This window comes from Trachypithecus francoisi, unplaced genomic scaffold (assembly GCF_009764315.1).
Source record: "Trachypithecus francoisi isolate TF-2019V2 unplaced genomic scaffold, Tfra_2.0 Lachesis_group3, whole genome shotgun sequence".
Lineage (NCBI taxonomy): Eukaryota > Metazoa > Chordata > Mammalia > Primates > Cercopithecidae > Trachypithecus > Trachypithecus francoisi.
This window is the reverse complement of record NW_022681468.1, coordinates 45,195,792-45,209,874: the sequence shown is the minus strand read 5'-3', so window position 1 is coordinate 45,209,874 and position 14,083 is coordinate 45,195,792. Positions and strand designations below refer to the sequence as shown.

At 35.1% G+C, this 14,083-nt stretch overlaps 1 protein-coding gene across 1 annotated transcript in view; it reads left to right on the top strand.

Moving 5' to 3' along the window:
* The window catches only part of LRRC9 (leucine rich repeat containing 9), a 134,161-nt gene that overhangs the window by 66,254 nt on the left and 53,824 nt on the right, over positions 1-14,083 (top strand). The window contains exons 19-20 of the mRNA XM_033187859.1: positions 10,995-11,186; positions 12,444-12,569. Coding sequence (XP_033043750.1) covers positions 10,995-11,186; positions 12,444-12,569 — 318 coding nt within the window. The remainder of the gene's footprint in view (positions 1-10,994; positions 11,187-12,443; positions 12,570-14,083) is intronic.

Here is a 14,083-nt window from a genome sequence, read left to right as displayed (position 1 = left end):
CTAGGTTGGGGAAGTTCTCCTGGATGATATCCTGCAGAGTGTTTTCCAACTTGGTTCCATTTTCCCCGTCACTTTCAGGCACACCAATCAGACGTAGATTTGGTCTTTTCACATAATCCCATATTTCTTGGAGGCTTTGTTCATTTCTTTTCACTCTTTTTTCTCTACACTTCTCTTCTCACTTCATTTCATTCATTTGATCTTCAGTCACTGATACTCTTTCTTCCAGTAGATCGAGTCAGTTACTGAAGCTTGTGCATTTGTCATGTAGTTCTCATGTCATGGTTTTCATTGTTTTCATCTCTATCAGTTCTTTTATGGTCTTCTCCACATTGATTATTCTAGTTATCCATTCATACATTCTTTTTCCAAGGTTTTTAGTTTCTTTGTGCTGATTATGTAGTTCCTCCTTTAGCTCTGAGAAGTTTGATTGACTGAAGCCTTCTTCTCTCAACTCATTGAAGTCATTTTCCATCCAGTTTTGTTCCATTGCTTGCAATGAGCTGCGTTCCTTTGGAGGAGATGCGCTCTGATTTTTTGAATTTCCAGCTTTTCTGCACTGCTTTTCCCCCATCTTTGTGGTTTTATCTGCCTTTGGTCTTTGATGATGGTGACGTACTGATGGGGTTTTGGTGTGTGTGTCCTTTCTGTTTGTTAGTTTTCCTTCTAACAGTCAGGACCCTCAGCTGCAGGTCTGTTGGAGTTTGCTTGAGGTCCACTCTAGACCCTGTTTGCCTGGGTATCAGCAGCGGAGGCTGCAGAAGATAGAATATTGCTGAACAGTGAGTGTTGCTGTCTGATTCTTGCTCTGGAAGCTTCGTCTCAGAGGTGTATCCAGCCGTGTGAGGTGTGAGGTGTCGGTCTGCACCTCAGTTGAAAATGCAGAAATCACCCGTCTTCTGTGTCACTCACTCTGGGAGCTGGAGGCTGGAGCTGTTCCTATTCGGCCATCTTGGGTTCCGCTCGCCCCCCATATATCCAATTTAATATTTTTTAAAAACTGTGCTGACTCTGGGCACACTGCCCAGGAGTTAGGCCTGCTCCCAAAGGAACAGCTATAAAATAAAAAGAAAAACTTTTTGTGCAGAAAAAAGATCATGAAAACAGAGGACAAATGATAAATTGGAATAAGTATTTGAAAAAAGAACTGTCCTTTTGAAAATATTAATGTAAAATAAAATAATTAATGGATAAATTATTTTTGTAATTATGGCTTCATATCTACCATTTACAAGATTATGCAGCCTAAATCAGCCTAAATACATAGGGTTGAACTTTTGTTTGCAGAGCAAATCCATACCAGTGGTCATATCTCATTTCTATCTACTTTAAAAAGAATATATTAAAATAACTTCTCAAATTTGTTTTTAAAATGTACTTTGGTGTAATTTCCATTTTTTTCTACTCTTGTTTTCCCACTCTTCTTTCTTTCTCATGAATCCCTATTTCTTTTTCATTTTGTAGTTCACCACCTTACATCTTAACATGGTCAGTTCCTCCCATCTGCTCATCCAGGTTATTATTTCTCTTTCTTTCTGTCTTGTCCTTTTACCTGAATATCACATTCATAGGTTTTGTTGAATTTGTGTTTGCCTTCTCGTATATCATAGGACCATACAGGAATGCACATGTACACATAGGCATGGATCTTGTCTGGCTTTTATTTTGTTATCTATCATATAACAAAAATAATTACATATGTGGTTCTAGAACTTCAACCCAGCATCCCCTACTTACATGGGTTCCTGGTCACTCACTTATCTCTTCAGAATATATCATCATTTTCAGCTCTTATTCATTCTCTATTCCAGCTCTTTGCAACTATATCAAAGCGTTTACATTATTTCTTCTACCATTGTAATGAGAGCTGTTTCTTTTACTTAATGGCATTAGGTTTAGATTTAGTGTTAAACTCACTTCCTTTTTCTTTTGGTAGGCCCAAGCCCTTTTAAGTAAATAGAATCCCTGATAGTCTGGATTCAGTATGCAACTGAAGGAAAAGGTATTTTAAAAGAGGTCTCAGGACTGTATGTAGATTTTTGGTATTTTTATTTTTTTTTATCTATTTGCCAGCACTTCCAAAGGTTATGACAGTCATTATAATTTTGCTTAGGCACAGATTTAAAGAGTAAACTAATTCAAGACACTTTAGATGGAGAGTGAGCTTAGCCAGCTGCCCAGCATTTATTTTGCCATGTGGTGGTGGTCACCTTTAATATAAAAATTATTTTCATTATCACAGCCTCACAGTCTACTTGTTAAATGACTATTACCATAGTCATTTTACAGATAAGGTAACTGGGTAAATTTTATGCCAAAGTGGTATTTTCAAATTTTAGGATGAGTAAAGGTGGCTAGCTATAGACCTTTCAAATGTCAAATCTCTAAAAATGACTATAAGGTTAGTAGAGGTGGCCAGAGAGAGGAGAAACACTACATTGATGTCTATGTGTATTTTTTCATCTTTTTGTTATAAAATAAAACACAGATACAGAGAATTACATGCTATACATATGTGACTTAGTACATTGTTGTAAGGTGAAAATGCTTGTAATCAGTACCCAGATCAAGAAATATAATTTTGCCACCTAGGGCAAAAGCCTCTTCTATGTGCCCCATGCCTTTCTCTCTCCACAATAAATCATTATCCTAACCTCTGCAGTAATCGTCTTCCTGGATTTTTTCCTGATAGTTCTGTCACCCAAATGTACATCCCTAGCACAATAGTTTGGTTTTGCCATTTTAAAAAAATGTACTACACTTTTTTTGTTGCTTTTGGCAAGCAGTTACATTATTTGTAACAACTTGTTATCATTACAGTGGAAGTTTATATGCATTGTATAAAAACAGAAAATGTAGGCCAATGACAAACCATTCTCACCACCCAGAGATCAATCTTAACATCTTTGTACTCTGTCTTTTAAGTCACTTTTAATTGATAGATTTCCCTTCCATTTCCCATATTCTATCTCTAGAAATACTTGAGCCTTTTGACCGAAAGAGTTTCCAGCAGCCTGGGATTTGCTTACTTAAGATACATCCCTATATACGTTCCATTTTCTATATTTCCTGCAAATGGGCAAGTGGATCCAGAGATAGGATCAGACCCAGGTTCCATTTTTCTGGCAAAACTAATGTTTAACAAGACTGTAGGAGACACATGATATCTCATTGTCTCACTTTTATGATGCCAAAAGCCATTATTACTTAATGCTGTTGGGAATTACAAAATGGTGATATTCTTATTCTATCATTATTTCATTTATTATTTGGAATACTTTTACAAAGAGACATTTCTCATTATCTATTATTTCCCAGTAGTAGCATTCACATAGAAAGTACAGAATAGATGCTTATCCACCAATTTTCAAGATAATGAATTGGTTCCCTATCATTTCCCAAGGTGAGCAACTCTTATTTTAATAACAGTATGAATGCAGGGACTTCACCATATTTGCTTATATTCAATCCATTGTAATTTTTATCATGGTTGAAGCTCAGATTGTCTCATCTTTAACCAGTGAGAGCTTTTCAAAGTTAACTTCTTTTGCCATGACCCTAATAGTCTTTGATAGCTTATTTGACATTGGTATAAAAAGATGTTCCATACACATCTTATATCCATACACATCTTATATATTTTCTGTTGCAGACACGGTATCAGCCATGTCTTCAAGAAACCTTAATTTCTTTTAGACAGAAGTGGTCCTTCAGAAACACAATGCAATTGGTCATCATTTCTAGGTCTTTTCACTGGACTGAACTTGTTGGAGAGAATATGAATATATGTGTGCATGTGTGTTGCATGCACGCATGCATGTGTGTGTATAAATAACCTCATGAATTTTTTATACTTCCAATTCAGGTTCAAGACCACAAAGCTTTTAACTTCTTCTCTATTACTTACATATGTATACTTTTCTCATACCAAGAATCCTGATTCTTAAGGATACAAGATGATAGAATATTTAATAATTACTCATTGTTTTATCTACTATTGTACACATAACAGTGTCATAATGATAGTACTTATACTGTTATCAATATCATTTACTGGAAAGATTTTCTAAAAATTTTGTGTATGTTCTTCCCATTTTCCCTGTTTTAAAAAATAATTAAAATAATTATACTATAACTATATTGTCATTGCATGTAGCCTTATGCTCTGTATACTCTCCCTTTTAATTCATTGGTAATTGTATATTTACTTCTCATCACCAGTCTTTATTTTGGTATCTCTCTAAACATTTTGATTGCCTGAAATATATCCTATTATAGATCATCAGGAAGGGCTTATAGGAATAATACCCCTTCCGTTACTGAACGTTAATAACAGTTTAGCTATGTCCTTTATATTTGAAAGGTGGTTTTGCTAGATATAAAATCTTTGGCTCACAATTTATTTTTTTGGGCATCTTAAATGTTACTTCATTTTCTTCTATCACAAAGTGTTGTTGTAGAAAGTCTGATGAGAATGTATGATTTTTTTTACCCTTTATAAATTACAAGCTTTTCTTCCTTCTAGATGGCCAAATAACTTTTTTAGTTTTCTTTAAAATCTAGTAAGTTTACTAGCATTTGTCTTGGTGTTGGTTGTTCTGGGTTGTTTTTTTCAGATTCACAGTATGATCTTCCAATATGTAGTTTAAAATCACTTTTTCTTTCAGGAAAGATGTTTTAAATGTGAATTTTTTTAGCAATTTTTCTATTTCATTGCTTTTGTCTTCGTCTTCAGGGACTCCCATTATCCATATGTGAAATCTTCTTTATCATCAGTATTTGTCACTTTCTCTTCAATCCTTTTTGTCTCTTCATTCATTTCTTACCTTAAATTTTTTTCACTTTTTCACCTTGTATTTCTTTTAAAATTGTTATCTATTTTTTATTCACTCTTGGATATGACTAATTTAGTCTTTCTTAAATTATTTTATTATTTTATTTCATTTTTTCTGGGTCCTTTCACTCCATGTTTTAAAACAGTTTTTTAGTTTTTGTAATCAAGATTTATATTGGTATTTTATGTCTCATATTATTCTTTATATCTTTTTGTTTGTTTTAAAATGGTAGGTTAATAGTCATGATATGTTTCTTGAGCATATTTTTCTGGTGTACTTTTTTTGCTAGCAGCAATATTAACCTCCGTCTTCCCCCTCTACACACTCCCACCATAGCTTTGTCTTGAATTTGACCTTGGTACTTTTCTCTGCTCATTTGCAAGTGAAATCAGTTTTTCTTAACTTTTATTTTTATTTATTTATTTATTTTTATTATACTTTAAGTTCTAGGGTACATGTGCATAACGTGCAGGTTTGTTACATATGTATACTTGTGCCATGTTAGTGTGCTGCACCCATCAACTCGTCAGCACCCATCAATTCATCATTTATATCAGGTATAACTCCCAATGCAATCCCTCCCCCCTCCCCCCTCCCCATGATAGGCCCCCTGTGATGTTCCCCTTCCCGAGTCCAATTGATCTCATTGTTCAGTTCCCACCTATGAGTGAGAACATGCGGTGTTTGGTTTTCTGTTCTTGTGATAGTTTGCTAAGAATGATGGTTTCCAGCTGCATCCATGTCCCTACAAAGGACACAAACTCATCCTTTTTTATGGCTGCATAGTATTCCATGGTGTATATGTGCCACATTTTCTTAATCCAGTCTGTCACAGATGGACATTTGGGTTGATTCCAAGCCTTTGCTATTGTGAATAGTGCCGCAATAAACATACGTGTGTATGTGTCTTTATAGCAGCATGATTTATAATCCTTTGGGTATATACCCAGTAATGGGATGGCTGGGTCATATGGTACATCTAGTTCTAGATCCTTGAGGAATTGCCATACTGTTTTCCATAATGGTTGAACTAGTTTACAATCCCACCAACAGTGTAAAAATGTTCCTATTTCTCCACATCCTCTCCAACACCTGTTGTTTCCTGACTTTTTAATGATTGCCATTCTAACTGGTGTGAGATGGTATCTCATTGTGATTTTGATTTGCATTTCTCTGATGGCCAGTGATGATGAGCATTTTTTCATGTGTCTGTTGGCTGTATGAATGTCTTCTTTTGAGAAATGTCTGTTCATATCCTTTGCCCACTTTTTGATGGGGTTGTTTTTTTTTTCTTGTATATTTGTTTGAGTTCTTTGTAGATTCTGGATATTAGCCCTTTGTCAGATGAGTAGATTGCAAAAATTTTCTCCCATTCTGTAGGTTGCCTGTTCACTCTGATGGTAGTTTCTTTTGCTATGCAGAAGCTCTTTAGTTTAATTAGATCCCATTTGTCAATTTTGGCTTTTGCTGCCGTTGCTTTTGGTGTTTTAGACATGAAGTCTTTGCCCATGCCTATGTCCTGAATGGTACTACCTAGGTTTTCTTCTAGGGTTTTTATGGTATTAGGTCTAACATTTAAGTCTCTAATCCATCTTGAATTAATAAATGGTGCTGGGAAAACTGGCTAGCCATAAGTTTCTTAACTTTTAAAATGAGGTAGCATTCAGGAAAGTTTTCCTACCTTCACAGATCTTCTTCTGTTGTTTATATGTACTGTTTAAAAATTGTAATGCTTACTTTCTGAGATTTTTTTGGCTCTACTCCAATCCTCCACTTTAGTCTAGGCCTTTTTCTTTCCTTCTTTTTTTTTTTTTTTTTTTTTTTTTGAGATGGAGTTTTGCATTTGTTGCCCAGGCTGGAGTGCAATGGCGCAATCTCAGCTCACAGCAGCATCTGCCTCCTGGATTCAAGTGATTCTCCTGCCTTGGCCTCCTGAGTAGATGGGATTACAGATGCACACCACCACACCCAGCTCATTTTGTATTTTTAGTAGAGATGAGGTTTCTCCATGTTGGTCAGGCTGGTCTTGAACTCCCAACCTCAGGTGATCTGCCTGCCTTGACCTCCCAAAGTGCTGGGATTACAGGCATGAGCCGCTGTGCCCAGCCTAGACCTTCTTTTTTATTCGCCTCTCTTGTCCTTATCCTGTTTAATTTTGAGTTTAGCCCCAGCAGTTTCTTCTATGAGAAGGATTCTGTCTTGAAGAGTCCTAGTGGAATAGTTTTTAGATTCATAGGGGCTAGACTGCTCCAGGGACTGCTTTCTTCAGACCTTTCTTTTTCTTTTTTCATTTTTAGACAGGGTCTTACTCTGTCACCTAGGCTGGAATGTAATGGCATAATCACAGAGTGCACTGTAGCCTCAACTTCCTGGCCTCAAGTGATCCCCCTGCCCAGCCTCCTGGGTAGCTGGAACTACAGTTGCATGCCACCACACCCTGCTAATTTTTAAAATAACAATTTTGTAGAGATGGGGTTTCACTATGTTGCCTAGGCTGGTCTCAAACTCCTGGTCTCAAGCAATTCTCCTGCCTCAGCCTCCCAAAGTGCTGGGATTACAAGAGCCACTGTACCAGGCCCCTTCAGATCTTTTTACTGTGGATCCCATGTACTCATCTGGTATTGAAGAGAGCAAAACTCCTCCCTATTTCAATTGCTGTAAATTGGTCTCCATGCATTCCAGTGAATATTTGTTGACTATTTTGGGGCTCTCCTGTTTTCAGGTCCATCAGATGCTGCCCTGACACTTCCTTCTTCTCCCACATGAATACCATGCAGGTCTTGTGTTGGTGGTGGTTTATCGCTACCAACTTCTTTTGGAGCCTATAGAGCAACCTTGTCACGTAGTTTTCTTATAAACGTTGTCCATGAAAATTTGGTGTTATCTGTTTGCTCTGTTTTTACGTGTGGATTCACAGCATTTGAAAACTTTTGTTGCCTCTGCCTCTATATTCTCTAATATTTGGTTTTATATGCATGTTTACTATTATATTTATTCCAGTATTGTAAAAGGTTATGATCTAATTTAATCACTTACGTATAATTCCTATCTTCTAAGTTTTTAAATTTGCCTTGGGATACTCATCTTTACTGTCATTTTCCTTAAGTGTGTAATAAAAGGGACAATTTCTATGCCCTTCTTGCATGCTTCTCGTATCAGTGAGGTAAGTTGGTTCTACTAGGTTGTAGAAAGTAAATGTATTGCTGTTACAGTGTTCATCATTCCTGGCCTTGCCTTGTGTATCAGTGTATTCAAACTAAGGCTTTCTTTATGCAATGGAAGGACTGGGATTCATAAGTCATAGAAAATAAATAAATACACCATATAGTTTTATGGAATTTTTCAAAAATCTAAACAAGATATCCACATAAGGTAAATTGAAATGTAATAAGCTGCATGTCTGTCATTCACTTATCAGTACTATCAGGAAAAGAGAATATCTGGGAGAAGGAAATCGAAAGAGATGTTTTCTCTGAAAATAGCTCTACCATAATTAGTGTTGACTAGGGAAAGACAAATATAAATGGCTATTTGCAACCTTGATCTAGATAACAATTACAATTCTAATTTACAATTCTAATTTTTTATTGAAATAATACTCAATATATTATCTTTCTGAATGAGAAATCTGTTGCGAGGTTGTTCCTGATGTCTAGAGATAGCTAACCTACATTTAGAGAATAAACCAGTATCCCAAGAAAATTTAAGAGGTGTTTTGAGTTTTAATCTTTGTAAGTTGGACTGTAGTGTACTGTAACTTGAGAGATTTTTAAACTGAAGCACAAGAAATATTAAAACAAAATGCTATCGCAAAACTGAAATGCTGTTTCATGAATATTCAATGAGTTCCTGGAATCTGTTTTATATCCTGAAGATATAGAAATAAAGATTTCCCGCCGGGCGCGGTGGCTCAAGCCTGTAATCCCAGCACTTTGGGAGGCCGAGACGGGCGGATCACGAGGTCAGGAGATCGAGACCATCCTGGCTAACACGGTGAAACCCCGTCTCTACTAAAAAAAAATACAAAAAGTTAGCCGGGCGAGGTGGCGGGCGTCTGTAGTCCCAGCTACTCGGGAGGCTGAGGCAGGAGAATGGCGTAAACCTGGGAGGTGGAGCTTGCAGTGAGCTGAGATCCGGCCACTGCCCTCCAGCCCGGGCGACAGAGCGAGACTCCGTCTCAAAAAAAAACCAAAAAAACAAAAAAACAAAATTTCCCTCCCCGCCCCCATTTTTAAGGGGTGGAAGAAGACAGGTTTTTTTGTTTTATTTTATTTTATTTTTGAGATGGAATGTTGCTCTGTAGCCAGGTTGCAGTGCAGTGGCATGATCTTGGCTCACTGCAACCTCCACCTCCTGGGTTCAAGCGATTCTCCTGCCTCAGCCTCCTGAGTATCTGGGACTACAGGCGTGCACCACGACGCCCAGCTAATTTTTGTATTCTTAGTAGAGACGGGGTTTCACCATATTGGCCAGATGGTCTCGATTTCTTGACCTCGTGATCCACCCGCCTCAGCCTCCCAAAGTGCTGGGATTACAGGCGTGAGCCACTGCACCCAGGCAGAAGACAGTTATTTTTTTATGATGTATAGTTCCCAAATGGTGGTCTACAGGCAGGTGCCACAATGTGGGACAAGTTTTCACCAGCTTATGATGAAAATTAGGAACAGAAGGGCCACGTAGTAAATTTTTATAAAGCCTAATTCACTTTACTTAAAGGTATTTTTTTTTAAAGTTATGGCCTTAATAGTTTTTTACTGCCAAATATCCTTTTGTTCAAGAAATGATTATAGTAAGCGATAGTTTTTGTTTTGTTTTGCTGATGCTTGCTTCTGATAATAAAAAGTCAGTAATTGTTTAGTTTCAGAAATTTTTTTAGGTTTTGATTCAACTCTTGAAACCTGAACCACTATAAGAAGTTCTATCCCAACAATAAGAATTATACCTTATAAAAAAACACTAATTCTATTCTGAATTTAAAGAGTTGTTTGAATTAAGTTGTAGAAAAATCAAACATAACAAATTAAAGTCTTAGAGATTTCTTACAAACAAGTAAGATGAAGATATGAACAGATAAATAGCCAAAGATAAGAAAGGCAATAAACAAAGAATTTTAAATGACCAGTATAAACACATAGAAAAACATTCAACTTCACCAGTAATAATGTAAATTAAAACAAGGCAGGTGGATCAGTGAGTATTTGAGAAAATGGGCATTCTCTTAAGTCTACTGTTGGAAGAAAATGTTGGTACAAACTTCCTTGAAATCTACTTGGCAGTATTTATGAAGAGTCTTAACAATACAGAAAGTCTAAGAACCAGTGATTCTGTTTCCAAAAACCTGTTCTGAAAAATATTTTGGAGCTGCAATTAGAGAATAACTCTCATGGATGTTTGTTGCTGTGTTGCCAACAATTATAAACATAAAGATCTATATTAAAATGTTTTTAAAAATTATGATCACATAAATATTATGCAGTCATAAAAAATCATCTTTAAGAAGATCTAATAATGTGGAAAAATGTTAAAAGGATACAAAATTATATATGTTTTACATAAGAAAAAATATGTGCATATAATAAAAAACGATGCTTTCAGTGGCTCTTTCTAAGCAATAGGATTATATATGTTTTCTATTTTGTCTTTTCATTTATTTGCTATATTTTCCAAATTTCCAACAAGGAACTTGTGTTACTTTTATAATTTAAGAAAATTATTATTTAAAAGTATGCACTTTTTAAAAAGAAAATTATTAGTATTGAGTTAATAGGTTTAGTTTCTAACTCTGAAGATGAACCTTTTTAAAGCAGGCTATGGGGCTCAACAGTATAAACCAGAAGCCTATATATTAAAAAGTATGTTTTGTTTGTTGGGGATAAATTATCTTGATGGTTTCTTTGTCTCCTCTCCTATGAAAACAGACATTGCCACTCTATGTTACAAGGGTAAAATACGGATTAAAAGAGAATTACTAAAACAAAATACCTGTGGCTCTTTAGACAAATACATATGTTGATACCATCATTGCAACATAACTACTGTTTATATGTCCTGTGAGAATTACCAAGAAGTGTGTTAAGTATGTAAAGAACTGCAGAGAAACTATTTTGTAAATACAAATTATGATTCTCTTAGCATCACTTTTATTTATATGTGTTGCAGTATAACCTTGAATATTTGGATGCAAGCCATAACCATGTGATAACCCTTGAGGGATTTAGAGGTCTGATGAAACTGAAGCACTTAGACTTGAGCTGGAATCAACTGAAAAAATCTGGCGATGAAATAAATATGTTATGCAAACACACCACAAGCCTTCTCACTCTTGATATTCAACATAATCCATGGCAAAAGGTACGCCACAGACATGTTACTAAAAAGCAAACATTTTTATTTCAGAGCCATTTCCCTACTAACTTTACTATTCAGTAATAGCCAGAGATAGGCAAAGTATCTTCATTTTTCTAGACTTCCTTCCTTGAAGTCATTCATAAATTGGATTTAATATACTGATCAAATGAATCAGATGTTACTATAAGAACAGACTATAATTTCATATCAGATTTTTTGTAACCTCTAATAGATTGAGAACATTATTGCTTTGAGTCATTGATGTCATTGCCATTTGCAAACCTCCAGAGATTTTATATAGTTCAGTGTGCCGGAACTGTATTTTAATGAGGCATAGGAACCAAGAATAATATAATACAGTGAGAGGGGCATACTATTAAGGAAGAAACATAATTTGATTTATAATATATCCTAATCTGTGGTTAAGCAACATGTTTTACAATTTTATTTTGCATTTTGCATTATTCATTACTTGTTTTCTATTTTAAGTCCAGAAATCACCTCCCCTCATAAACCTGCATTATAAAGTCTTATGTTCTCTTATAAAAAGGCAATCTGAACATTATTTTTTCTCATTACAAAAATATGTAGATTAATGCTAGGTAATTTCCATATTCCATGACTATATTTAAGTATATCTTCAAGTATTTAAAGTAAGTCCCAAGATTATAAAGTCAAGAATCTTCCTTTCTCTGCCCTTAAAAGATGTATATCAGGCTGTGTTCAGCCTTTAAAAAGGAAACTAAAGCACAATTGGTTCTATTAAATTGACCATATTACTAAGTTTATATTGCTGTATTTCTTCTTTTTTGCTCAGTAAAAGTGAATAATATTTTTCCTTTGCCAAAGCATATTTCCTGGATGATCACACTACAGCTATCTCCCTGTTGCCAAATTGGATTGTCAAGGGCTAAAGATCTGTATTGAATCACACATGGAGATGACTAGCTTACTGCTGATCTAGATAAACAGGAGTCACTACAGTTGTTCTTTTAACACTTTTCACCGCAGTCACTTTTCAATAGCTTATGGGATTTCCCTCCCTCATCAGAGTAAAATCACCAACCTTCAAACAAACAGATTAATCATTAAATATAATTTCAACTATTATTTAAATAATTAAGCTTTTATTTTTAGGTATATGTAATGAACAAGGAAATGTATGATTTTGAATTATATGGAAAGACATGAAAACACTAATTTTCATGCCATAACATATTTAATAATTAATCAAAAAATTTTTTTTTTGTTTTTCCCAAGCCAGCCACATTGAGGCTGAGTGTTATTGGCAGATTAAAGACTCTTACCCATTTAAATGGAGTCTTCATTTCTGAAGAAGAAGCAACAGCAGCTATGAAATTTATTGCTGGAACAAGGATTACTCAGGTTGGATTTTACTGTTTACTATTCATTGGGCTATTTAGAACATACAAATAATATTTTGCATACTCTTTTTCTGTTATTAAGATTTTATATTGCCTCTTAGCCTATTAATAAAAAATTAATATAGAGTAATCATACCACTTGATTTTTTTTCTGTTTAAATGTATCTCATTTAAATACCAAATTGTTGTATGGATTCTCTTGATTATCCATGAACACTACACCAAAAATACCTCTAGAGTAACTGCTTTTTTACCAGTCACCTGAACTCACCAAAGCCCTTTCTAGAGCCTACATGAAAATAAGCAACTTTCTGAGGATAAGGTAAGCTGAGACGCTTTCAGAAAGCATTTAGTGAACTATCTATCTACTTAATATTAACATTGTATTTGTTTGGCTGAAAAGAACAAAATCCATTAACATGGAAGGAGGGGAAATATCTTTGTTACCCATATTAAGAATGCTGTACTTTAGCCAAAGTAGCTTCAACATCCTAAATATATTTACTCTGGTTTTCCAGCTGTGTACTTTTTGTGGAGTATCAGAATATTAATTCCTTAAGCAATGTAATGTTTAATTTTGGATCTATTCAAAATTTTGAAAAGAAACTTTTTATTGATAAAAAAAATTAGCAATCCTAAAGAAGAGTTGGGAATTTACCCTAAGAAAAGAACTAAAAATATAACTACCATTCCACTCAGCAATCCCATTTCTGGGGCTATAACCAAAAGAAAATTAATCATTCTACTAAAAAGACACATGCATTAATATGTTCACTGCAGCACTCTTCACAATAGTCAAATCACAGAATCAACCCAGGTGCCCATCAGTGGTGGACTGGATAAAGAAAACGTGGTAAATGTAGACCATGGAATGCTACGCAGCCATAAAAAAGAATGAAATCATATTCTTCGCAGCAACACGGATGCAGCTGAAGAGCATTATCCTAAGCGAACTAACACAGAAACAGAAAACCAAATACCACATGTTATCACTTATAAGCGGGAGTTAAACATTGGGTACACATGGACATAAAGATGGGAACAATACATATTGGGGAATACAACAGGGAGGAGGGAGATGGGCAGGGCTGAAAAATTACCTATTGGGTACTATGCCCACTACCTGGATGATGGGTTCAATCCTACCCCAAACCTCAACATTATGCAATGTATCCTTGTAACAAACCTCCACATGTACCCCTGAATCTAAAATTAAAATTGAAATTAAGAAAATTAGTTTTTTTAAAAGAAATCAAATCCTGCTAAAATCCTTTAAGACAATGTGGTATTGGCACAGAGCTAGACAAATAGACCAATGGAACAGAATAAAGACCTAATATAGACTGTGGAAACTTTATAAATAACAGAACTGCCTTTGCAGATCAGGGAGATTATTCAATAAAAGGTATTAAGGACTTTATTGTAAAAGGCAAAACCAAAAATTTTTGAAGAAAATATCAGAGATTATCATTATGACTTTGAATTTGTGAATAATTTAGTAGGCAAGAAACAAAG